A 27,431-nucleotide genomic window follows, 5' to 3' on the forward strand; every position below is an offset into this window, starting at 1 on the left:
TGCGTTAAATTTATTCATTTAAATTATTTTTAAAAATTCACTCAAAATAAAAAAAAATAATACTCTACGTTTCATTTTAATTAATTTTTGTAATACAAACTTTAGTTTTATTAGCTTTGTACTTACCATAATTTTAATTTGTTTAACATTTTATTTTGTTTTTATTTTAAGGTTATTCAAAGTTTATTCAAAATTATCATCTAACTATTTATGTAGATCTACTAATTATGGCGAAACTTGACATATGTAAATATGTTAATAAAAAACTTAACCGTATTTAATTTTATTAAAATTACCTATATAATACAGTTCGACAGAATTCTTTGGAGAATATATTAAAATATTAAATTAAGCACTGTGAATGGCAATTTTACAAAATTTCGACACATCAATATCGAAAAAATACTACAGTTTTTTTTTGTTAAATTTTGATACTTTCCAATTTTAGTTTTAATTTGAATTTACTACTCAAGAACTTCAGCAACTAAACATAAAAACCGTATCTGAATCAATCCGTTATTTTTTCAAACTAACTTGAAAGATTGATTTGGATATCATATGGAATGCTTTTTGATACTTGAAAATACATATTTTACCACTGATTATACACGAACACTTGTTTGATTCGCATTTACAGTTATATAAACAAACGTCTTTCATAACCTTGTTCTCCAGACATTGATGTCTTTCTGGCAAGTTTCCTCAACGAAACCTCACCTTCTGAAACATATGCATACACAAAATCTTTCAGCAGATACTGAACTGGTTTGCAGTATACAGTTGAGATAGATTTCCCAGGTGTGGTGTGAAGTTGTTGCATTGGCCATCAAGTACAATGAGAATATTATAGCAAGCATTTTTTTTGGTATCTTCGAAATGTGAACATATAGGCCCATCTTTAATAAGAAATATTGTTACGTACGGTATTTTATAGTACACGATAAATTAAATTTTCTACCGAATCTATTGCCACAGCTGTATTAGAAGTAAATAACAAAAAAGGATGTTACTTCAGTGGGGTAGTGTTACTAAAATCGGAACAGGAATTTACCAAAACACCTCTATAAGTCACTGGTAATTTTATACTTGCAGATTATTTATACCGCAATATATTTAATTTCTTATCTTCACAAACACTATATGTAATTCTATAGGGTTGCCAGAGGCTTCATACAATATGTAACAAATATACAGTAGATTTCAAAATGTAGTTTTTTCCAATAATAAATCTCGCTAAAAATGCATGTCATTTCTACAATTTATATGTTTCCTACGTAAAAAGCATAACATTCTTTAATTTATATTCAAAATACGTTTGACTTAAGCGATAGTGTTTTTCGATCCAAATACAGCAGAACCAGGTTCGATTACCGTAAGGAAAATACGGTTTATCTCTCTTCTTTAGGAACTTGACACAGTATGTTTTCGTTTGTTCGTGCTGTGTTATCTCAGCCAGTGGACCTACGCTACGCTGACCACACGACATTTTGTGAATGACTAGTGTTGGTTCCCCATGTACGTACAGTTAGGGAGTTAGAATAAAAAAGACGTAATGTCTGAAAAAAAAATAATAATAAACTGAAAGATTACTGAACTTCTGCTGGGTTATGATGCTTTGTCTTCACTTGAAACAACACACAAGCAATCGAAAAAAACACATCCTGTCCCTATCTATCCAGCCACTGTGTGTGTCTGTAGTCCAAACACCAACTTTATATTATATAAAATAATATACAGATTTATTTACGTTAAATTAGAGAAACATTTTGTCAGCTTTCGTTAAAATTGATATCGTTTTTCAAGGACTCCAGGAAACATGGTAGAGTGAAAGTAATTAATTCTCAAAAGTGATCGAATTACACTCCAACTTTATTTTCATGATTATTTTTCTTTAGGTTTGATATTTAATTCATAATTACAAAATTAATAACAACATAATTTGTAATTATCGTATCGTCGATATACAAAAAATTACGCCAATAAAGAGTGTGACAGCAACTTAAAAAAAAACAACAGCAATAACAATAAGAACTGAAACGTTAATTTCAACTTTTTATTTAACAAATCACCATCGGATGAGCGAAATAAATAAGGTTCACCTAAATATAATACAATATTTTAAATTTAAATATAGATCTAACAACTAGGAATTTGAGTAAAAAATAAACATCAACAGAAGTCGACTAAACATGCTGAATTCTGTTATGATCTTAAAAGAAACAATAAGTTTTGTTTATTTGCCAAAGTCCTCGTGAAACGATACAAAATTATTAGAATAATTTATAATGAGTGCCAGCGTACCTGCTGAATAATGCAGTGCAAGAATTCGTCGAATTTAAACAAATCACAGACATCTATTATTGTAGTGCTGTTTTAAATTTTATGATTGATTTTGTTTTTGGCAATTTTTTTTCCTCTTACATAGACAATTTAGAAGGTCATGGCATATTGTACGTAAAATTAATATTTTCATGACAGAAGGTTCTGGCAGATGACTGACAGAATCGAAGAAATGAATAATGAAATGATTGATTTGATTATAAACACAACGGAATTTATGCATAATTATTTATTCTTCTATTCGACAAGAGGTCCCAAAAATACCACTTTACCAATAAATTTACTAGTAACTTTATTGACATTACCGGTTACTATTTCACCCTTGGGTATCTATTCAACACCGGAGTGTAAGAATCCTTTGTATTTCAACTACTGTAATCAAGGCCATCTATCACTGATCACTGGGATATTATCGTTTTAAATGATCAATTTTATTTTCTCTCTATTGCTTGTCAAGTGTTTCTTCAAGATGGATAATTTAGAAGGCTACGGCTGGATGTTGTCTCACTAAATTAACATATTCAGAATGGCAGAATGTTATACAAGATTAGGTGAAACTCCGAAGCAAAAAATCGACAAAGTAATTGAAAATGCAAGTTCTATTAACACAAACAAAAGCCGAACAACATCGTGAAATCAATTTGTGAAAATAGATACTATCACTCTTTTTTTAAGAATATAGTAGGTCATGCCAGCTAATGAAATAAATATAATACTGTTAGTAAATTTAATATTTAATTTATTAATAAACTAGCGAAATAGTCTTAATACCACTCGAAGTTTTGATTTTCTCTAGGTAAATTTCTTGTGGCATTACCTATGAACAGCAACCTAGCTGATCACTGTTTAGACTACAGGAGATGGCGACATAGAAACGTTATAATATGTTTATGCTCGACCATGCCGAAATGTAGTAATTATACACCTGGTAGCAGACCTTTAATGCATGTCATTAAAGTACACCTACTCATTAAAGTACAGGTCTTCAGCCAATGATAACTCAGCTTACATGTGTTCAGCCAATGACAAGTCAGCTTTGTACCGTTATAAAACCGCAAGTATCGATTATTCTCGGATATGCAATCGAAAGAGAATTAGCGAAAAATCACGGAGGTTGGAAATCCAATACTGTCGCAGAAGGTTATGTTCTGTTACTATAATAATTAGCGTTAATTGTAAATAATATTCAAATAAATTCAATTTGTCATCTCGTTTTTCAATGTCGAATTCAATAATCAAGGTTATAATATTATCAAGTTTAACGGGATTACATCAAGGTCAATGACATTATTGTTCCTCGGAAAAAATCAATAATTTCGCGTCTGCGCACATCTCACAATTCACGACCTAGAACAAGGTCACTTCCGATCTTGTCAGATACAAATAAAATGTATACATCTGAATACCGGTAATTTCAAGTTAGAAATATGATCGAGCATAAAAAGTCGTATGAAACTCGCCTATAATGGTAATTAAGAAGCTCGTATGAAAATTATGAAACTTGCTTGCGCTCGTTTCATAAACATCCATACTCGCTTCTTAATTACTATCATTATAGGCTCGTTGCATAATGTACTATAATGACACCCATGCTAAGTTTCAGTGTCTGAAGAGTATATTTCTGCACATCTAGGTTATAGACGTAGACGATCAGCCGTTTTTCCAAAAAGTGACTTCTTAAAATAGAGTCATCGTGACAACCCACCACTTGCACCTTTCACTCTATGATGACATACATGGCTGATGTCATAGACTAAAAATGCATGGCATCCTAGAACCAAATACCCTACTTTCTCTTTATTATTTTTCTATCTTTCTTCACCATGTTTTACCTCCTTTAATACAGACTTCCAAGTCAATGTGATATGAAGGAGAGTGTATAATTTGATCAACACTAGACAGATATACATTGCAGCCATTCCTCGACGTAAGGCCACCGCGGAGACAATACAGGACACCACATAACTAACTACAAACGCCTAGTCCCGTGGACGGAAGATAAACTCTCCCATTGCCCACGCAGGGAGTAGAACCATGGACGGCTTGAATGGGAAGCGCATACACTATACTCTAAGCAAATGCTACAATAAAGTTAATATTGCATTTATATTCCTTCATTTATTCACCCGTAATTAAACACATTTTTCTCATATAGCGAAGTCATCTGTTTGAATGTGTGTATCAGTGAAATATTACATATTAAGTCTAATGGTAGTATAAGAATTAAATGCACAGTAAAAACAACTACACGAAAAATTGAAAGTAGAGAGATTCGATCCATAGGGCTCCAAGCAAACTAGTCATCCACTTTGCTGGTCTGTTGGTGGAGTAGAATATGCAATTGATAGATAGTGCTGAAAATTTGTTGGACAATTTTAAATCACAAAACTGTTCCCTTATTAGTGGCCTAAGCATATTTTTTAGATCAATTATTTTCCTAGGTTTATAAATTTGTACTGGTATAATTACCATTCGCCTCTTACCCTGATCGGTAGGCGAAATAATTGCTGCGCAAACGGCCATCATTTACACAACACGTATTTTTTTATTACGCAATGACACAAAAACTATACACGCGCAATCCGAAACGAATCAGATATGAAAAATAAATTTGATCTGGAAATTAACCACCCGAAACAATTTTCTCCTAGACCACATACAATGCAATGAAGAAACATGGCACTTGCTACACGAATAGATGACTGGAAGTGATTAAGCTGTCAATGAATAGTAAAAAAAAAAAAAGAGGGAGTCTACGGATACAGCAAAGCCAGAGAATCACAAACCATAAACCATATTTATGATTTCCTAAGCCAATAAAAAATTATGTACATCTGCTCCAAGTGGAGCAAACAATGTTGTGATAATTCAGCTTATATCAATGAAGCTGTCAGCAAATGATGTTCGTCAGTGTTTCGTTCTTAATCAGTAAGAATGTTAAAAACGACGAAAGCTTAAATTACATTATTCGGAAAATGTTCCACTTCAAAACAATTTCCTTCTCGCTTCAGTACGGATAGGTAATCCAGAATCCTAAAAAACATCATTTGAAGACATTTTATTATTTGATATTTTAAGAAATAATTTTCTTACGAAATGTCTTATCGTGAAGCCTATAATACATAATATTAAATTACATTTTCCGAACTTTCATTATAATATCCAGTTCTTGACCTCAGCTTGAGTTCGTCTCCTGATCAAGAAGTCTAAATGTTTATTTCTTACGTCTATGTAGAATTTATTGTGTTTTGTCTTATGTTATATTAAGTTGCTATCGTGAATGCACTTTTTATACTTCATTCCTTTATGAATGGGAAGTAAAACTGATATTACGTTCAAGTTCTACCATCTATATGACATGGAACACACCACGCACGCACGCACGCACGCACGCACGCACACACACATACTTAGAAACCAGGCAGTAGCGCGTACGATTTTATTGATCATGTAAAATTGATTCAATTTTTTTTTCCCTTTACAGAGGATAAATCAAATTAGAGTGAATGTGAAATCCTTCTCTAGTTATTGACTCATGTTGTTAAATGTAATGTCTATTGTGTTCATTCACAAATGATTAAGGTGACAAAATATGAGAATGACTGTTATATATTAAGCCTTTAACCTTAAACGCGTAAATAGTACGAAAAAAAGCTAACAAACTTTAAGAGTAGATAGCATTCACTAAAATAAGCTCTAGGCAAGATGAAATGAAATAGACGCTTGCAGATATACACGCATGTATACGAGGAAGAGTCAGCGAGTTACAAATTGAAGTAGCGACCTACATTTGTGAATGAGATGCTTGAAGCTATCACTGCTAAATAGTAGTATTATCGATGCGCATACATGCAAAACAAAGAAGCAGCAGTTTCAAGATGGCGATACCTGCAAGAGTTTACCACTGGCGACTTGATCCGAGCATTGATGCAGGCTTTGTCCTTGGCTGGTAATGATGCACTCAAGACTCATCACCTATGATTATCCGAGCTAACATATCGTGCCCTTTATCCTGTCTGCTCGGATCAAGTCACCTTTCACATTCGCCTCTGTCACAATCTCCACTGGCCGATTGACTCGGTGTTCGTACTTGTACATCGTTCAGAGAAATTCTGCACTCAGCTTTATTGACGGTGGAAACTCTGGCGGTTGTTCTCATTTTATGTTGCCACTTCATAACATTGAAATAGCCAATATAATATTGTATATATGTGATTAGAGGTTTCACATAAATTGTAGCATAACTGTAATAGTACATTATGCAACGAGCCTATAATGGTAGTAACTAAGACGCGAGTATGGTTATGAAACGAGCGCAAGCGGGTTTCATAATTTTCATACGAGCGTCTTAATTACCATTATAGTCAAGTTTCATACGACTTTTTATGCTAGACCATATTTCTAACTTGAAATTATTCATAAGTATTCATGTTATTCTTATCTGACTGAGGAGCAGAACTGACCTTGTGCAATACCTCGTAAATTGTGATATGTGCGCAGACGTGAAAGTATTGATTTTTGCGAGAAATAAATGTCGACATTGGCCTTGATATAATCTAGAGAGTAAAATAAACATTAATCTTAGCGAGTTTCATAATTTTCATACGAGCTTCTTAATTACCATTATAGGCGAGTTTCATACGACTTTTTATGCTCGACCATATTTCTAACTTGGTATTATTAATTTTTGACCAATGTCCCGTATGTTGTGAGATGTGCGCAGACGTGAAAGTATTGATTTTTTCCGAGGAACAGATGTCCACATTGACCTTTCTAGGCCATAAGAACCTACAGAGATAACATTGAAATTAAATTAGACATTGAAAAACGAGATGACAAATTGAATTTATTTGAATATTATTTACAATTAACGCTAATTATTATAGTAACAGAATATAACCTTCTGCGACAGTATTGGATTTTCAGCCTCCGTGACTTTTCGCTAATTCTCTTTCGATTGCATATCCGAGAATAATCGATACTTGCGGTTTTATAACGGTAGAAAGCTGACCTATCATTGGCTGAACAGTTGTAATCTGAGTCGTCATTGGCTGAAAGACCTGACCTTTAATGAGTAGGTGTACTTTAATGACATGCATTAAAGGTCTGCTACCAGGTGTATAATTACTACATTTCGGCATGGTCGAGCATAAAATATAATATTTTGAGTCTACGAGAATAAAACTGCACCCAGAAAAGTCATACAAGACGGATTTAGCACTACCTACATTCTTATTTTAGCGAATGATTCCTTTTCTTAAAGTGCATGCCACGTTTCTAACACCTTGTGTGAGAGGTGACACGTGCGATTTATCACGCACGTGTTTGACTGAGTGGACGGAATCTGAGAGGACACGTCACGCAACAAGATCCGCCATCGGCTTGCTTAAAATGGCTGCAGCGGGTTGAGACGCGTTGCTGTAGAGGCTTACAATGCTTGTGTTTTTGTTCCTGTGTCAGCTGCGACTTTAGCGTGAGCTCTAACAAGTTTTCGCGAGAGAGATTTCGTTACTGGGCGCGACATGAGTGCTGCCAAAGGGGGAGGCAAGCCCCACTTGCTGGGGGTGACCCTGAGACGATCCTCTCCACGGACTGCGTGGGGGATTAGAATCGTGGGAGGTGCTGACATGGGTACACCCATTATCATCACCAGGGTAAGTGCCCCCACACTCACAAAAATAAAATTCTAATTTGAAATATTATTATTATTATTATTATTATTATTATTATTATTATTATTATTATTATTATTTATTGAATTTGGTATTCCCTAGAAACTATTTCGATTAATTAAAATGTGTCTCAGTGAAACGTACAGCAGAGTCCGTATGGGTCAGTTTCTGTCAAATGGGTTTCCAATTCAAGCAAGGAGATGCACTATCACCTTTACTTTTTAACTTTGCTCTAGAGTATGCCATTAGGAAAGTCCAGGATAACAGAGAGGGTTTGGAATTGAAGGGCTTACATCAGCTGCTTGTCTATGCGGATGACGTGAATATGTTAGGAGAAAATCCACAAACGATTAGGGAAAATACGGGAATTTTACTTGAAGCAAGTAAAGAGATAGGTTTGGAAGTAAATCCCGAAAAGACAAAGAATATGATTATGTCTCATGACCAGAATATTGTACGAAATGGAAATATAAAAATTGGAAATTTATCCTTTGAAGAGGTGGAAAAATTCAAATACCTGGGAGCAACAGTAACAAAATATAAACGATACTCGGGAGGAAATTAATCACAGAATAAATATGGGAAATGCCTGTTATTATTCGGTTGAGAAGCTTTTATCATCCAGTCTGCTGAAAGTTAGAATTTATGAAACAGTTATATTACCGGTTGTTCTTTATGGTTGTGAAACTTGGACTCTCACTTTGAGAGAGGAACATAGGTTAAGAATAAAGTGCTTAGAAAAATATTTGGAGCTAAGAGGGATGAAGTTACAGGAGAATGGAGAAAGGTACACAATACAGACCTGCACGCATTGTATTCTTCACCTGACATAATTAGGAACATTAAATCCAGACGTTTGAGATGGGTAGGGCATGTAGCACGTATGGACGAATCCAGAAATGCATATAGAGTGACAGTTGGGAGACCGGAGGGAAAAGACCTTTGGGGAGGCCGAGACGTAGATGGGAAGATATATTAAAATGGATTTGAGGGAGGTGGGATATGATAGCAGAGACTGGATTAATCTTGCTCAGGATAGAGACCAATGGCGGGCTCATGTGAGGGCGGCAATGAACCTCCGGGTTCCTTAAAAGCCAGTAAGTAAGTATTGTTATTATTATTATTATTATTATTATTATTATTATTATTATTACTAGGGTCTCCAGGTTACGGTTTCATATTTGGCTGCAATATGTTATAGTTAAATTCCACGTAAATTACTGCTTTCACAATAGTGGTGTTTATTAATTTACAGGCCATGTCTGTTACTCAAGTGTTAGCGCGCCGATCTTCTATCTAGGCAGCCCGGGTTCGATACCCGGCTAGGTCGTGATGGAATTTGCGGTGGAAAAAACAGACGTTGCAGAGGGTTTTTCTCGGGCTACTCCCGTTTTCCAACACTTACCATCTCCCCTTCATTTCATCTGTCATCTGAAATAGTAAAAACAGGCTGGAGTAAAGTCTTTGGGGTAGTACGGATTTCCTATGCTGATATAGGAAGGGCTGATCAGGCTACTCTTACATGCGGATGGAGCCTATCTGTCAGGGGATGAGGCAGGATGGCCCACATGTCAGCATCGGACTCACGAATGCCACCCCGGCCATCTGTCGGACTTGGACAATCATAGCATATATTAGGGCACATAATGGACCAAACAGCGCCTAAGTGTACTAATCCGTCCCGGATCCAGAAACAGTATAGTCGAACCCCTCCATCCGAGGGGTTAAAGCTCTTAGAAGATTCTACGAATACGTAAGGAAATCCTGAATACGGAACAAATAGTGATCTTATGAGGAAAAAAAAAGGTTACGTTCCTGCGGGACTGTCTACCACACACTATTGCCACCTATCACCATGAACTCTCTAGTTGTTATAGTCTTTTTTTAAAGTGCAGCTATTATACTATATATGGTATTTTATAAATGTATTTCAAACACCATTTTCACTCCTACATGCACACAATTACACATGCATTCACACATACTATCACAGAATTCCTAGAATACAAACACTGGAATATGTTTACAGAACATTTACAATTAAGAATAAAGTAAACTGCGTTAATACAGAAAACCTGTAAGTATAACAAACATTTGATGGGTCATTTTTAAGGGTCATATTCATAGACGAGACTTTAGACCAAAGTTGACTTTGGAAAGTACAAATTCACAATTTTCCTAATCACAGTCGACACTTTGACGAAAGTAAACTTCAATCGTGACTTTACTTCGAAGTCGCCAAAAATCTAGACTTTGACTTTCGTTTGTGGGCATAAGGAAAATGACTAATATTTGGAAAATTGTTGGATTTTCCGAGAATATTGAAGACATCTAGGAGATTATTAAAGCTGCTCATGTTCCTTAGCGTATTATTATAGATTATAAAGTCAAATTAAGGTACAGATTTGATAAACAGTATTAAAATAATATGCTATTCATGTTTCAACTTACATTGATGAATAATCATAGAGGATTATATGTTCCACCAATAAATAATACAACTTATTTCATTGCGATTTTACGCTATAGATAAGGATTAACAGCTTAATATTGATTCTTACTATTTAATTCTACAGAGGATAGGTTATGCTGCTGATCCGGAGCTGCGTTCGGGCTTGGGTTGGATCCCCCTTTGGTCTTTGGTTTCTTCCGAGGTTTTCCCCAGCCGTGGGACTAAAGCCGGATGGTCTATGGCGAGTCCTTGGCATCAACCCCTTTGATTTGATTACCCCCCTTTGATCTGATTACCTGGTTGGGTTTTTCCGAGGTTTCCCCCACCAAAAGGCAAATGCCGGGTAATATTTTGGCGAATCCTCGGACCTTATCTCATCTCACTACATCTCGCCAAAAAAAAAAAAAAAAAAAAAAAAAAAAAAAAATGCACAAAATTGTAAAAATTGTAGAAAATTACTAAATTGTAAAACTATAAAAATTTGTAAAAATTGTAATTGTAATATTGTAAAATGTTGACTTGTTCCACATCTTAAAGCTTCATTGCTCATGTAAGATCTACGGAATAAAATAAATGAATGAATGAAAAGTATACAGTTGGAAATGCAGTTAATTTATAATCCTTGCGGTCGTCATAATAATGTTTTCTGCATATTGATTTCAGATAATTTTTAAGTAGTTTCTGCAGACATGCAGGGAGTAACTCTGCCAACTGTCAGCAGAATAATGTCTCTTTCATAGTCTGTCATTGGTGGAATCTTATCTTCCACATCTTCACAACAAAATTATTTTACAATGAAGTAATTTCAGGGCTTAATGTAAAACTAACGTAACTACAATAGATGTTTTATTCACAACAAAATTCTTAACAGGCAATACTATTTCAAATAAACTATACCATCATGTTTTGTAGTTATGAATTGTGTTATATACAAGACTGTTCGAACTGAGTTACGATTTTTTATGGCCAAGTAGAAGAACAAATATTATTATCGATTGGTGCAAAGACCTAAAAATGACAATTTCTATACTTACGTTAGTTTCACAATAAGCCCTCGAATAATATTATTCTTAAGTAAGGCTGCAAGAACGGTTAACAACAATTGCTTAACATGTACCGATGTTCAATTGTTTCATTGATTTGTGACTCAAAAGATGGCTTTGATTGTGGCAATGCCTACTCTATTTCAACTATCTATTAATTTAATTCGTTTAGAAGGCAGTGATTGTGATTGCCAACATTAGAACAAGATCGTCAAATCTCGACTTACCAAAGTAAAAGTCAAAGTGTCAGAAGTATTGTCTATGAATAGGACTTTTAACAAAGTTAAACTTTACTACGAAAGTCGACTTTGTGAAATTTTCATCCGAAGTTTCGTTTATGAATACGGCCCTAAAAAGAATGCTTTTAGCAGTGCATAACCGCATTAAAAATTCTACTATTGCGTGAAAGAGTACTACAATAGTCTTCTTAAGGAATATTAATATGAATATTTCAGTTGGTAAAATTATTTAGTTATTCCTTGAGTAGAAACATTTGAAAAACTATTAACGGTATGTGTTAAATAGTTATTGGAGGTAAGTTTTCCAGTTTTGTGTCGCTAACAAATAAGTTTCGGTTGTTGAAACAATTCACAAAAATGCAAACCCTACATTTAACAACGACTACATTAAATAATTACACAAATCCTTAATACAATTTTCACAGATTTTATTCACGACTCTTTTTTAAGAAATATTAATATGAATGTTGCAGTTGGTACATTGACGTTGAAAGATATCTGATCCTACTAATCGATAGTGATCGATAATTTGTTGGTGTAAGCACAGTCTAATTAGACTGTGGTGAATTAGACTGTGGTGTAAGTGTGGATTCTTTAGTTATTACGTTGCCAATCGTAGATAAATATACTTGTGTTACAGAATTCAATTTTTCATCTCATTCTACTGATTTTAAAACAACATTGAGTTTGTCGGGAAACCGCTGATATTGTCTATTAGAAGAATAATTGATGCTTAATTTACATAATCATTTTCTCTGACACTTATTTAACGGCTCCTAATAATGGTGCCACCTATTGAGAACTAGCGGAACTCTTTCAAAGTTTGTCAATTTTTTTATATCTTTGGTTATGACTTATCCCGTAGTTGGAAAGTTCGCTTACACAATCATAAAATCGTATGTCGGATAACTTCGAACGTCAGTGTACAATTATTCACGATATCTTTTGTATAGAAACATTAAATCACTCTTAACGTTACCAGCTGAACAGTTACTGAAGTTAGGGTTTACAATTTTGTATTACTAATTTGTTATTTCAATTGTTGAGTTGATAAACGTGCATGCCAGAGTGATTAATGAAGTATGAATCAGTCCCATACGACGTCATTTTGAGCAATATGTCATATAAACATGGGTCCAATTATCACTAGTTTTTAAATCGTTTGTAAAAATCCATATGTTGTACTGTGAATCAGGTAACTTATTTGCCTCTTAATATAAATAGTACATGTCGCTTTTCTAGATCGTCTGAGGGCAGCACTGTTCATAATTGATGTAAGGAAACAGCTGTTTCCTTGGCTACAAGAATAGGCATGTTCTTCCGATATGACGGAGTCACTGTACATTTTAGCCGTGGTGTGGTGATGCACATTCAAATTTCACATTCCCCGTAAGATGGATCGGCCGCGGTGGTCACGTGCATTGGCCATCAAGGTCCCCCTACTTTACTCTTGTCGATTTTTGTCTGTGTGGTGGAAGGAAAGCGAAGCATACAAAAACAAAGTACATAAACATAAGGGACGAATTGCTCGCTCGCCTTATGAACAGTGTTGCCCTCATAAAAGAACAAGACAACCTCAGAAGAGCAACACTTAACCGTTGTCAACACAGTAGAAAAGTACATTGAACTGTTGAAATGTGTTGATACCATGTCTTTCCTTTTTGCCGTTTGTAAGAATTGTTATGCGTAACATTCAAATAGCTGTATCTCGATTCCTATTGAAAACTGGGCACATGTTTATACGAACTTCTAAACTCAGAATAGTTCAGACTACCACCCTAAAAGTACTTAGTATTCCTCCTGAATCAACCTGATACACATAATAATTTACTATGAGTAAGTGTCATTTCATTGTACACCGTGGTGCGATTCTTTTATTTTGCATCGCGTCATAAATGTAGGAACATCCGTGTCTACGTATTGGCTGCATCTCTCTTCAGCACTTAGCAGTACGTAGTAAAGAATTAAAAATTTAGTATCACTTTATCTTGCCTTTCACAATAATTATGTAACCAATACTTAGATTCGAAAAGATTAATGTTTCTGTGCCTATTAAATGGTGCAAACTCTAAAAATGTCGCACTGTATTGTAACTTGTGGAAGCTTTAGTCCATACAGGAAGCGTATTATTTCACTTCTAAAATCGTATATTCGAGTAAGTGTTTTGACTGTTTGATTTTTCATGTGTGCATATATATTTATTCACTGTATTAACATCGACGAGTTCGAAATAGGAACCAAATCTCTCGCTTTCAAATGTGAACTGAATAGATTAATTATAAAGCCTGGACTAAAGAATGCACTGACTATTCTGGCGACTGTCGGAAAATAGATGTAGGCCTACTAAAAAATTGTTAATCATTTTTCTACTTATCAATAATACCAACAGTTGAACAATAAAAATAACAAATAGAGAAATAAGTATAATGATAAATAAAAATTTAAAATAGGGAAATAAATATAACAACAAAAATTAAAAATAGAGAGAAAAGGGTCTAAGTGCCATTTTCAAGAAAATTGTGTTTTTAATAGAATAACAATTTATGTATCTAGCCCTATAACATAAATAAGAATCAAAGTCGAGACTCGTTCCTTTATCGTTTCATTAGGTGTTCACAGATGGCAGGATGTGTATGTGCCAATAGCTTCAACGTGTATTATAACTAAATTTTCTCGAAAGTATGAAAATGGCACTTAGATCATTATTTACTTCAAGTCTTCATTAACAGAAAAATATGAAATAAAGGAAAAAGTACAACAATTAGTAGAAAAATAACAGAAAAATTAGAGCAATACAGAGAAAAATAAGAAATAGCAGAAGAGGTACGGTATGTATAACAACAAATAAAAAATAAGAAACGAAGTAATAGATACAATAATAAGTAGGAAAACAACAAATCAGCAATAAGGATAACAGAAATTAGGAAAATAAGAAATAATGAGGTAAGTAGAACAATAAACAAAACAAAAATAGGGTAATAGGAACAACAATAAGCAGAAAATAAGAAACAAATAAGCATAGAAATAAGTAGAAAATTAGAACGATAATTAGGAATATATAAATAGAATATTAAATACAACAAATAGATAAAAAATAAATAGAGGAACAAGTACAACGGTATGTAGAAAAGTAAGAAATAGAGAAATAAGTACAATGATAAGTAGAAAAATAAAAAACAGAGATATAAGTACAACAATAGAAAAACAAGAAATAGAGAAATAAGTACAACGATAAGTATAAAAACAAGAAATAGAGAAAGAGGAACAACGATAAGTAGAAAAATAAAAAATAGAGATATAAGTACAACAATAGAAAAACAAGAAATAGAGAAATAAGCAAAACGATAAGTAGAAAAGTAAGAAATGAGTCGTTCAGAGCAAAAGTGGTGTAAGTCAAAATTGGATAATGAGGTTTAAAGTAAAAATTCTGTCAAATACAGCGAAAAGTAGCAGTTAATATGTCGTTCATGCTATACACTGACTACTAATAGTTTAAATAAAGTGAATATTAATTGCTACTTTGCGCTGTATTGTACAGAATGTTTACTTCAACCCTCATTACCCATTCTTGACTTACACCACTTCTGCTCTGAACGTCTCAAATAGAGAAATAAGTACAATGATAAGTAGGCTATAAAAACAAGAAATAGAGAAATAAGTATAACGATAAGTATAAAAACAAGAAATAGAGAAATAAGTACAATGATAAGTAGAAAAATAAAAAACAGAGATATAAGTACGACAATAGAAAAACAAGAAATATAGAAATAACTACAACTATAAGTAGGCTATAAAAACAAGAAATAGAGAAATAAGTATAACGATAAGTATAAAAACAAGAAATAGAGAAATAAGTACAATGATAAGTAGAAAAATAAAAAACAGAGATATAAGTACAACAATAGAAAAAGAAGAAATAGAGAAATAAGTACAATGATAAGTAGAAAAATAAAAAACAGAGATATAAGTACAACAATAGAAAAACAAGAAATAGAGAAATAAGTACAATGATAAGTAGAAAAATAAAAAACAGAGATATAAGTACAACAATAGAAAAACAAGAAATATAGAAATAAGTACAATGATAAGTAGGCTATAAAAACAAGAAATAGAGAAATAAGTATAACGATAAGTATAAAAACAAGAAATAGAGAAATAAGTACAATGATAAGTAGAAAAATAAAAAACAGAGATATAAGTACAACAATAGAAAAACAAGAAATATAGAAATAAGTACAACGATAAGTAGGCTATAAAAACATGAAATAGAGAAATAAGTATAACGATAAGTAGAAAAACAAGAACTAGAGAAATAAGTACAATGATAAGTAGAAAAATAAAAAACAGAGATACAAGTACAACAATAGAAAAACAAGAAATATAGAAATAAGTACAACGATAAGTAGGCTATAAAAACATGAAATAGAGAAATAAGTATAACGATAAGTAGAAAAACAAGAACTAGAGAAATAAGTACAATGATAAGTAGAAAAATAAAAAACATAGATATAAGTACAACAATAGAAAAACAAGAAATAGATAAATAAGTACAATGATAAGTAGAAAAATAAAAAACAGAGATATAAGTACAACAATAGAAAAACAAGAAATATAGAAATAAGTACAATGATAAGTAGGCTATAAAAACAAGAAATAGAGAAATAAGTATAACGATAAGTATAAAAACAAGAAATAGAGAAATAAGTACAATGATAAGTAGAAAAATAAAAAACAGAGATATAAGTACAACAATAGAAAAACAAGAAATATAGAAATAAGTACAACGATAAGTAGGCTATAAAAACATGAAATAGAGAAATAAGTATAACGATAAGTAGAAAAACAAGAACTAGAGAAATAAGTACAATGATAAGTAGAAAAATAAAAAACAGGGATACAAGTACAACAATAGAAAAACAAGAAATATAGAAATAAGTACAACGATAAGTAGGCTATAAAAACATGAAATAGAGAAATAAGTATAACGATAAGTAGAAAAACAAGAACTAGAGAAATAAGTACAATGATAAGTAGAAAAATAAAAAACAGAGATACAAGTACAACAATAGAAAAACAAGAAATATAGAAATAAGTACAACGATAAGTAGGCTATAAAATCAAGAAATAGAGAAATAAGTATAACGATAAGTAGAAAAACAAGAAATAGAGAAATAAGTACAATGATAAGTAGAAAAAATAAAAAACAGAGATATAAGTACAACAATAGAAAAACAAGAAATATAGAAATAAGTACAACGATAAGTAGGCTATAAAAACAAGAAATAGAGAAATAAGTATAACGATAAGTATAAAAACAAGAAATAGAGAAATAAGTAGAACGATAAGTAGAAAAATATGTAACAGAAATGTAAGTAAAGCAATAAATAGAAAGCTACAGATAGAGGATTAAATACAGTAAGAAATAAGTAGGCCTACAATGATACGTATAAAAATAAGCAATAGAGAAATAAGTACAGCGATAAGTAGAAAAATATAATTAGACGAATAAGTACAATGATAAAGCAGAAAAATAAGATCATGAATTTCAATAGTAGACATCTAGACATACATTATACAAGAAAAACCAAGTTTATATCTTAGTTCGTTTAAGAAATTTTTAGTTATAATTTGAAGTCTACAACCGGGAAACTTCACCCCATTTGACAGTATTACTAATCCAACAATCCAATAATTTAAGGACTCGGTATACAACAATTAAAAGTAAAGAAAACATAGGCAGTTATATCAAAATGGGAAAAATAAATAGAAGAAGAGAGTAATGAATAGGAGGTAAAATAAGTTTTTTTAGTTGGTTACTTAACGACGCTGTATTAACTACGAGGTTATTTAGCGTTGATGAGATTGGTAATAGCGAGATGGTATTTGGCGAGATGAGGCCGAGGATTCGCCATAGATTACCTGGCATTCACCTTACGGTTGGGAAAAACCTCGGAAAAAACCGAACCAGGTAATCATCCCTAGCGGGGATCGAACTTGCGCCCGAGCACAACTTCAGACCAGCAGGCAAGGGTAAAGTAAGTGAAAAATAAAAATAATAGAAGAATATTATGTGCAATAATAAGTTGAAAATGATAAAATAGAAGAGCAGAAAATACATTAATAAAATAGAAATAAGAAAATATATAAGAATATGGAGTACAAAAATAAGTGGAAAACACAAAGTAGAAGATTAAGATGTACAATAATAGATGAAATGAAAGAAATAGAAGAATATGAGGTGTAATAATAAACTAGAAATAAATAGAAAGTAAAGAAGTAAAATAACAGGTAGGAAAATAAGAGTTAGAAGAATTTGAAAGACAATAATAATAGAAGTAGTAAAACAGAGAAAAATATGGACACTTGAAGGAAAACAATGAAATGTATACAGAAGAAGTGAAGACTGTAAGCATAAGAAGGGAATTAAGAGATTATTCCACAAAGGAAAATGAGGGACCCCAGAGTTCAGAAATAAATTCCCTGTGTGTCTGCTAGACTAAACAAAGCTGAAAATCTGTAAGCAGCTGGCTCACTGACCAAACAAATCTGGACACGCCCTTCAAAGACTTTGTGGGTGAATGAACTCTATCTTCTACGAAAGTCATTTTCTAGCTCTGATGTCAAACATTGGCTTGAGTCCCATTTAAGGCTACTGGTACTGGACAGTGGCACCAACCTCATCGGGAATTCTCTACAGAAAACATAATATGCCAGATTTTGAAATTACTTATTTTTTCATAATTTTAATAAGGCAAAAACGTGACACTAACAAGAGACATTAGCTGGAACTAATTCTATGAAGTTCAAATTGTGCGGGATGTCACATAATATAATATTTATGACATATATCAGAACAAGTTTCAATTACAATACGTTTGATAAAATTTTTAGAGTTGATGATAATTAATAAGAATGACCTCGAGCATTATTCGTGACGTAAGAATTGAGTGCACATATTCAAATTTACTGTATTTTGAATAACTGGGGAAAAGGCGAGAAAATAAAATTCTAATTATTACTTAAGATTTATCACGTAGGCTGTATTTATTTAACTGATCTTTTGTAATTTCCAAATGATCAACAGCTAAAGAAAAAATTAAGATATAAAATTGTAATAATATACATCACATATTCATTTTTTTTTGTATGAGGTCTCGCCCAACTCATTGAATACTACACGGCTACTATGAAGTAGTCAATATGTATTATTACGATTTAATATGAGAAAAATTCGTACCGGCACCGGGAATCGAACCCAGGACCTCTCAGCTCTGAGCGCTGAGCGCTCTTTCCAACTGAGCTATGCCGGGACACGATCCACGGCGCCGGCCGAACCCCTCTCGTAATGCTTTTACGGCCTTACTACCTGCATTTGAGACATAATATTTACAAGTCATATATGCAGGAGCGCATATTTAAATGACTTTATGGCCATATTCAACATCAGTTCGTGACAACTGTTAACAGTTAATACATCACATATTCATTTTTTTTGTATGAGGTCTCGCCCACCTCATTGAATACTACACGGCTACTATGAAGTAGTCAATATGTATTATTACAACTATCACCTAATTTAAAATTGTTTGCTTCTCATGCACCTGATGATGACTTTTTAAAGTCGAAAATATTAGTGACTTTGTATTAAATATTGTGATGTAACAGATTATCTGACCTCACAAACTGAAAAGTGTATATGACTGAAAATTTATTTATTATATATAATTATTAGCAATAATATCCACGACTACAGAGGCTGGCTGTGAAAATGATTGCTATGTTCGGCTCAACATTTATATTTGTGAGCAACTGTTTTCTATAATCAACTTTAATAAAGGCAGACATCGAACATCTGTAACTGGTGTTTCATTACGATCAATAGGCTACTATTCCTTTCAGCTGCCAACAGCATAAAACCTCGTTTTGATGTACTGATAAATAAAAATGATATTGTACATTTAAGTAGCTATAGAATTTCTATTACTTCTGTAAAATAAATATTTCTTTATTAATTAATAATAGTCCAAGATAATTCATTTCATAAACACGGGAATTCATTTCATAAACACTCGTAATAGTACTTCCTTTTGTGTATATTTTGTACGAGATCACCCCTTCTTCCATTCGATCCTTATACAGAGCGCAGCTAATATCTGCCTCCGCTCATGAGCTGTGAGCCGGCTCGGAGAGCGCAAACCTTGTGCAGGCCTGCTCTAGAATGACTCAAGAAATACGCTCCTGCAATGTTGAACATTAATTTATGGACACACTGTATATTTTGTATAATGAAAAAATAATTATGCAAGAAACACGTGTGAATTTCGGATCAATTTTTTTATATTTTACTTTGCAGAACATCAAACACACTTCAACCCACAAATAGGTACAAATGGAAATACCACAATGTTAAAAGTGACGTTTTGGTGTTGCAGGCACAAGATGGATCACCGGCTTCCGGAGAACTACGTCGTGGGGACATCATCAAGAAGATCTCAGAGTACGACGCACGAGATTTGAGACACGAGGACGCGCAGAATCTGTTCAAAAATGCCAGCAATAGCATTTCCCTCGTTGTGCAGAGGTGAGTACGAAATCTAGTATAGTCAGTTATTTGGCCAACCATTTCTCGTAAATGTATTGTATGATCGCCACACACTATATTGTGTGTTGAACTTCATCGATCACAGAACACATTGTTGGTACTGGTGATGATAATCAAGTGGAACAAGCAGTATCCCTGAGCAAAAGAGCTGATTTCGATGCTGAGATGCTTCGACATAGCGATGCAAATCCCAGATTGTTTAGCACGCAGTGCACTTTACGCTGTGGCGTCACATCTCGACGGACAAGGAAATAACTGATGCATAACCTGTCGTCATTTCGTTTCTACGCTTTGTCGGCAGGTGACGCAACAATTACCTTGCAAGTGTGACAGAACAATTCTCGAAGAGATTTTATATAATTTCTCTTTATGTTACACAACTATTATGGACAATTTTCGTATTATACGCTGTTATTTATGTATACCTTTAGTCCTGTCACACTGTACAAGGATGAAGTGGGTTTCTTTAGAGACAACTGCAACTACAACCCTCACCACTACGGCTTCACTGTAATGCCTACCGTATCAGACATGATGTCTGTTACGTATTCATACATTTTCCAGACATCTTTTCCTGAAACAGTCTACTAACAGATCACCTTCCATTAGTTCTTAAATTATAATTTGTTTGATAATCGTGTTGCTGGCGTCAATTGCGTTATTTTACTATTATTTTATAAATTTTGATATTCTTTCTCATACCACTTAATTCATTTCATAACAGAGTCAGACTGCAAACTTTGTGGGCTCAAGGAAGTAATGAACAGAGATCACCTCTAACTTTGCCCAGCTTTAAATAGAACAGAAAGTGACCGGTATTGGGAAGCTAGAATGCTCATGGGCCAATAATGAGCTCACATTTCCGCTTGATTCCACTCCCAACTTTTAATGTATCTAGCGTATTCAATGTAGTTAATAGTGCAGAAGATGCTCCTTTTTCGATTCAAAGTTTCCTTTGCCATTGCTATCTGGCAGCAGCTCATGTTCCTTCTTATAGCACACCCCAAATATTTGAAGCTGTCCACTTGTTCCACCGTCTCATTTCGAATTCGCAAGTTTACCTTCTTTAGTTTTCTTCCGATAACCACGGTCTTTGTCTTGTTTACATTTATCTTCAATCCATAATGCTCACAGCTGTCATTTAGTTCTAGTAGCATGTCCCTTAGTATTGTCCCTTCTGCTAACAAGGCCATATCAATAGCAAATCTTATGCATTTTATTCTTATTTCTCTTACCATCACATTTCGCATGTTCTGAAAACAGTTCTTCACTAAATCCTCCAAGTAGATGTTGAACAGGGTATGAGATAAAGGACATCCTTGTCGTACTCCTCTCCCTATTTCACTTCTGACATTTCTTTTCCTATCCTGACTTTTGACTCGTTTCATATAAAGGTAACAAAACAGTCTTCTCTCTTTTCAATTCACACCAATTTTCTTCAGGAATCCAATAAATTTATTCCAATTCACTCTGTCCAATAAATTCATTCCAATTCACTCTGTCCAAAGCCTTTTCCAGGTCCACAATTAACACTTCATTTTTGATTCGTTTCATATAAAGGTAACAAAATAGTCTTCTCTCTTTTCAATTCACACTAGTTTTCTTCAGGAATCCAATAAATTTATTCCAATTCACTCTGTCCAAAGCCTTTTCCAGGTCCACAATTAACACTTCATTTTTGATTCGTTTCATATAAAGGTAACAAAATAGTCTTCTCTCTTTTAAATTCACACTAGTTTTCTTCAGGAATCCAATAAATTTATTCCAATTCACTCTGTCCAAAGCCTTTTCCAGGTCCACAATTAACACTTCATTTTTGATTCGTTTCATATAAAGATAACAAAATAGTCTTCTCTCTTTTAAATTCACACTAATTTTCTTCAGGAATCCAATAAATTCATTTCAATTCACTCTGTCCAAAGCCTTTTCCAGGTCCACAATTAACATTTCATTTTTGATTCGTTTCATATAAAGGTAACAAAATAGTCTTTTCTCTTTTAAATTCACACTAGTTTTCTTCAGGATCCCAATAAATTTATTCCAATTCACTCTGTCCAAAGTCTTTTCCAGGTCCACAATTAACACTTCATTTTTTATTCGTTTCATATAAAGGTAACAAAATAGTCTTCTCTCTTTTCAATTCACACTACTTTTCTTCAGGATCCCAATAAATTTATTCCAATTCACTCTGTCCAATAAATTTATTCCAATTCACTCTGTCCAAAGTCTTTTCCAGGTCCACAATTAACACTTCATTTTTGATTCATTTCATATAAAGGTAACAAAATATTTTTCTCTCTTTTCAATTCACACTAATTTTCTTCAGGATCCCAATAAATTTATTCCAATTCACTCTGTCCAAACCCTTTTCCAGGTCCACAATTAATACTTCATTTTTCTCTAGGTATCTTACGCCGGTTGTTCGCAACAGTCCAATTGCATCTCTCGTACCTGAAGTCAAACTCCTCTTCTTCCAACGTCGATTCAGTATTCGCAAGACGTGGTGGACCTAATTCATGACTTTCGTTGCCCACAGAGACGCGAGCGGGGGCGTCGCGAAACCGTCGCCCGCAGCCCCCGTGCCCCAGGTACAGGTGAAGGCGCCCGTCGCCGGGGGTGTCCCCACGCCGTTCGCTGCTGCCGCGGCCCCTCTCCCCACCAGCAACACACCCAAGTCGTTCGTGAACTCCCCGGCCACCTTGCCGCCTTCTCGACTTCTAGGCTCCCCCAACCCCATGTCCAAGCTGCAGAGCAGCCTAATGCAGAACAGGGCGCCCTCGCCCGTGGTGTTCCCCCCGCCGCTGCCCACCGCTCAGGACTTCAACTTCCAGCCCACCGGCGGGAAGCCGCACGTGCAGTTCCGTCCGGTGGAGGCCAGCGCCTTCGACGAGGACGAGGAACTCAGCAATATCACCAATCAGGTAAGAGCATCCGACGCTTGAAGAAAATTACTGTATTTACTCGCTTATTAGATCCCTCGCATATAAGACTCTCTCTCTACTTAAAGAGCAAAATGTAAAACATACAGGGTATAGGCTACATCCGCATATTAGATCCCTCGCATATAAAGAGCAAAATGTAAAAAGTACAGGGTATAATATCCGCATATTAGACTCCCTCGAATATAAGACTCCCTCTCTTCTTTAGGAGAAAAATGTAAAAAACTACAGGCTATATAATATCCGCATATTAGACCCCCTCGCACATAAGACTCCCTCTCTTCTCTAAGAGCAAAATGTAAAAATACAGGGTATAATATCCACATATTAGACCCCCTCGCACATAAGACTCCCTCTCTTCTTTAAGAGCAAAATGTAAAAATACAGGGTATAATATCCACATATTAGACCCCCTCGCACATAAGACTCCCTCTCTTCTCTAAGAGCAAAATGTAAAAATACAGGGTATAATATCCACATATTAGACCCCCTCGCACATAAGACTCCCTCTCTTCTCTAAGAGCAAAATGTAAAAATACAGGGTATAATATCCACATATTAGACCCCCTCGCACATAAGACTCCCTCTCTTCTTTAAGAGCAAAATGTAAAAATACAGGGTATAATATCCACATATTAGACCCCCTCGCACATAAGACTCCCTCTCTTCTCTAAGAGCAAAATGTAAAATTACAGGGTATAATATCCACATATTAGACCCCCTCGCACATAAGACTCCCTCTCTTCTTTAAGAGCAAAATGTAAAAATACAGGGTATAATATCCACATATTAGACCCCATCGCACATAAGACTCCCTCTCTTCTCTAAGAGCAAAATGTAAAAATACAGGGTATAATATCCACATATTAGACCCCGTCGCATATAAGAGTCCCTCTCTTCTCTAAGAGCAAAATGTAAAATTACAGGGTATAATATCCACATATAGACCCCCTCGCACATAAGACTCCCTCTCTTCTTTAAGAGCAAAATGTAAAAATTCAGGGTATAATATCCACATATTAGACCCCCTCGCACATAAGACTCCCTCTCTTCTTTAAGAGCAAAATGTAAAAATACAGGGTATAATATCCACATATTAGACCCCCTCGCACATAAGACTCCCTCTCTTCTCTAAGAGCAAAATGTAAAAATACAGGGTATAATATCCACATATTAGACCCCCTCGCACATAAGACTCCCTCTCTTCTCTAAGAGCAAAATGTAAAAATACAGGGTATAATATCCACATATTAGACCCCCTCGCACATAAGACTCCCTCTCTTCTTTAAGAGCAAAATGTAAAAATACAGGGTATAATATCCACATATTAGACCCCCTCGCACATAAGACTCCCTCTCTTCTCTAAGAGCAAAATGTAAAATTACAGGGTATAATATCCACATATTAGACCCCCTCGCACATAAGACTCCCTCTCTTCTTTAAGAGCAAAATGTAAAAATACAGGGTATAATATCCACATATTAGACCCCATCGCACATAAGACTCCCTCTCTTCTCTAAGAGCAAAATGTAAAAATTCAGGGTATAATATCCACATATTAGACCCCGTCGCATATAAGAGTCCCTCTCTTCTCTAAGAGCAAAATGTAAAATTACAGGGTATAATATCCACATATAGACCCCCTCGCACATAAGACTCCCTCTCTTCTTTAAGAGCAAAATGTAAAAATTCAGGGTATAATATCCACATATTAGACCCCCTCGCACATAAGACTCCCTCTCTTCTTTAAGAGCAAAATGTAAAAATACAGGGTATAATATCCACATATTAGACCCCCTCGCACATAAGACTCCCTCTCTTCTTTAAGAGCAAAATGTAAAAATACAGGGTATAATATCCACATATTAGACCCCCTCGCACATAAGACTCCCTCTCTTCTCTAAGAGCAAAATGTAAAAATACAGGGTATAATATCCACATATTAGACCCCCTCGCACATAAGACTCCCTCTCTTCTTTAAGAGCAAAATGTAAAAATACAGGGTATAATATCCACATATTAGACACCCTCGCACATAAGACTCCCTCTCTTCTCTAAGAGCAAAATGTAAAAATACAGGGTATAATATCCACATATTAGACCCCGTCGCATATAAGAGTCCCTCTCTTCTCTAAGAGCAAAATGTAAAATTACAGGGTATAATATCAACATATAGACCCCCTCGCACATAAGACTCCCTCTCTTCTTTAAGAGCAAAATGTAAAAATACAGGGTATAATATCCACATATTAGACCCCCTCGCACATAAGACTCCCTCTCTTCTTTAAGAGGAAAATGTAAAAATACAGGGTATAATATCCGCATATTAGATCCCCTCGTATATGAAACTCCCTCTCTTCTTTAAGAGCAAAATGTAAAAATACAGGGTATAATATCCACATATTAGACCCCCTCGCACATAAGACTCCCTCTCTTCTTTAAGAGCAAAATGAAAAAATACAGGCTATAATATCCACATATTAGACCCCCTCGCATATGAAACTCCCTCTCTTCTTTAAGAGCAAAATGTAAAAATACAGGGTATAATATCCACATATTAGACCCCCTCGCACATAAGACTCCCTCTCTTCTTTAAGAGCAAAATGAAAAAATACAGGGTATAATATCCACATATTAGACCCCCTCGCATATGAAACTCCCTCTCTTCTTTAAGAGCAAAATGTAAAAATACAGGGTATAATATCTACATATTAGACCCCCTCGCATATAAGACTCCCTCCCTTCTTTAAGAGCAAAATGTAAAAAAAAGGGCATAATATCCACATATTAGACCCCCTCGCATATAAAACTCCCTCTCTACTTTAAGACCAAAATGTACCACAGGCCTACGAACAGTTTAGGACAGAAAAACTTGCCTCTTTCTTGTACCGGTACTTGAAAAAATTGTCTATCTCCAACTTCGACTCACTTCGTTACCAGCGGACTTTACATGTGAGCGTTTCTGTGGACGGAATCCGATCAGGCGGACAGAGGCGATACGACCAAGTGGGCGATGCTCCATTTAAAATAATGCAAAGAATAAAAATCTGAATGCGCCGAACGAATCCGTTCCATTAAGTGACCGCCTGCTTTAAATCGCAAGTTCAGTTCAACATCAAATTTACTTGTAAATTTGTTTTTCAAGAAGACCAAAACGAAAAATGTACAGTGGGTACAATTATTTTGATGCAAATGACATGTAAGCGTTGTATTGCGATTCGAAAAAAGTTATCGGGTATATGGTCGTGCATGCAATCAAGTTTGGACCGGGTCGGTCTAGGAAACACGATTTTTAAGCTCGAATCAGAAGATAAATCTAACAGTTTCTCTTCTTATTTGAACGAAGAACGGTTTTTTCAATTGCAAGAAGAAAAACATTCCCGTAATTTCAATGTTAACGAATCAACGATAATGCGCAAGAATTCATAATCACTTATTGCTAGAAAGTCACCCAAGTGGGAACTAAATCGAATTCTCGATTGACAACTCAGCGAAACCTTAAGTTTAACACCTTTATCGTTTCTTCAATGTTACCCGGGACGGCGAACATAGTTAAAGTTGGACCCTGAAAACTGAATTCACAGAATTAAAAAAAAATTGAAAGTATCATATAGGTAGGCATGACTTGCATGCCAAGAGAAGTCCCTCAGACGATCTCATTTCTGTTGAACTATCTGTCTCGAAAGTCTGACACAAGCAAAAAAAATATTCCAAGACGAAAAAATAAGAGAACATGATAGAGTTAAGTTAAATTAAAACACCATTCGAAAACATATCTTGTTTCCTCGGACGCCTAGGGGTACTAACGAGAGTAGAAAGGAATGTCTAAGGCTACGAGGGAAAAGCAATTAAAAGAAGGAATTTCAGACATAAATACTGTTTGGCACTGAGCAGTAGTGAGGAGTACAGAGGAGCAGTGGAATGCGTACACAGCGGTTTCACCACCAGTTTAGTACTTTCTGTTTGAGGTACTAAAACGCACCATTCTAGCATTAAAGCCGCACATAACTAGACGTCAGCACCGACCCAGTTTGCATAACGAGAGCTGTAAATAACGGCATGGACTAACCTCTACCTTGGCAGAGACGTGCAGACTGACAGTCCTTCAACGTTACTCACCTGTCCGGTTCAAGATCAACTAACA

The 27,431-nt window shown here is 34.6% G+C and overlaps 2 protein-coding genes across 9 annotated transcripts in view; one reads left to right on the forward strand and one right to left on the reverse strand.

Moving 5' to 3' along the window:
* Nucleotides 1-27,431, reverse strand: part of MICU1 (Mitochondrial calcium uptake 1) — a 343,655-nt gene that overhangs the window by 225,061 nt on the left and 91,163 nt on the right. The window lies entirely within an intron of this gene.
* Zasp66 (PDZ_signaling and DUF4749 domain-containing protein Zasp66) overlaps nt 1-27,431 on the forward strand; it is a 175,045-nt gene that overhangs the window by 37,401 nt on the left and 110,213 nt on the right. For 7 of the 8 annotated variants that reach the window (XM_069849143.1, XM_069849144.1, XM_069849145.1 and 4 more), the window contains exons 2-3: nt 20,179-20,327; nt 22,885-23,269. In XM_069849143.1, coding sequence (XP_069705244.1) covers nt 20,179-20,327; nt 22,885-23,269 — 534 coding nt within the window. Of the gene's footprint in view, nt 1-7,800; nt 7,995-20,178; nt 20,328-22,884; nt 23,270-27,431 lie in introns of all 8 variants that reach the window. The other variant, XM_069849148.1, reaches the window with a different exon arrangement.

This window comes from Periplaneta americana, chromosome 16 (genome assembly GCF_040183065.1).
Source record: "Periplaneta americana isolate PAMFEO1 chromosome 16, P.americana_PAMFEO1_priV1, whole genome shotgun sequence".
Lineage (NCBI taxonomy): Eukaryota > Metazoa > Arthropoda > Insecta > Blattodea > Blattidae > Periplaneta > Periplaneta americana.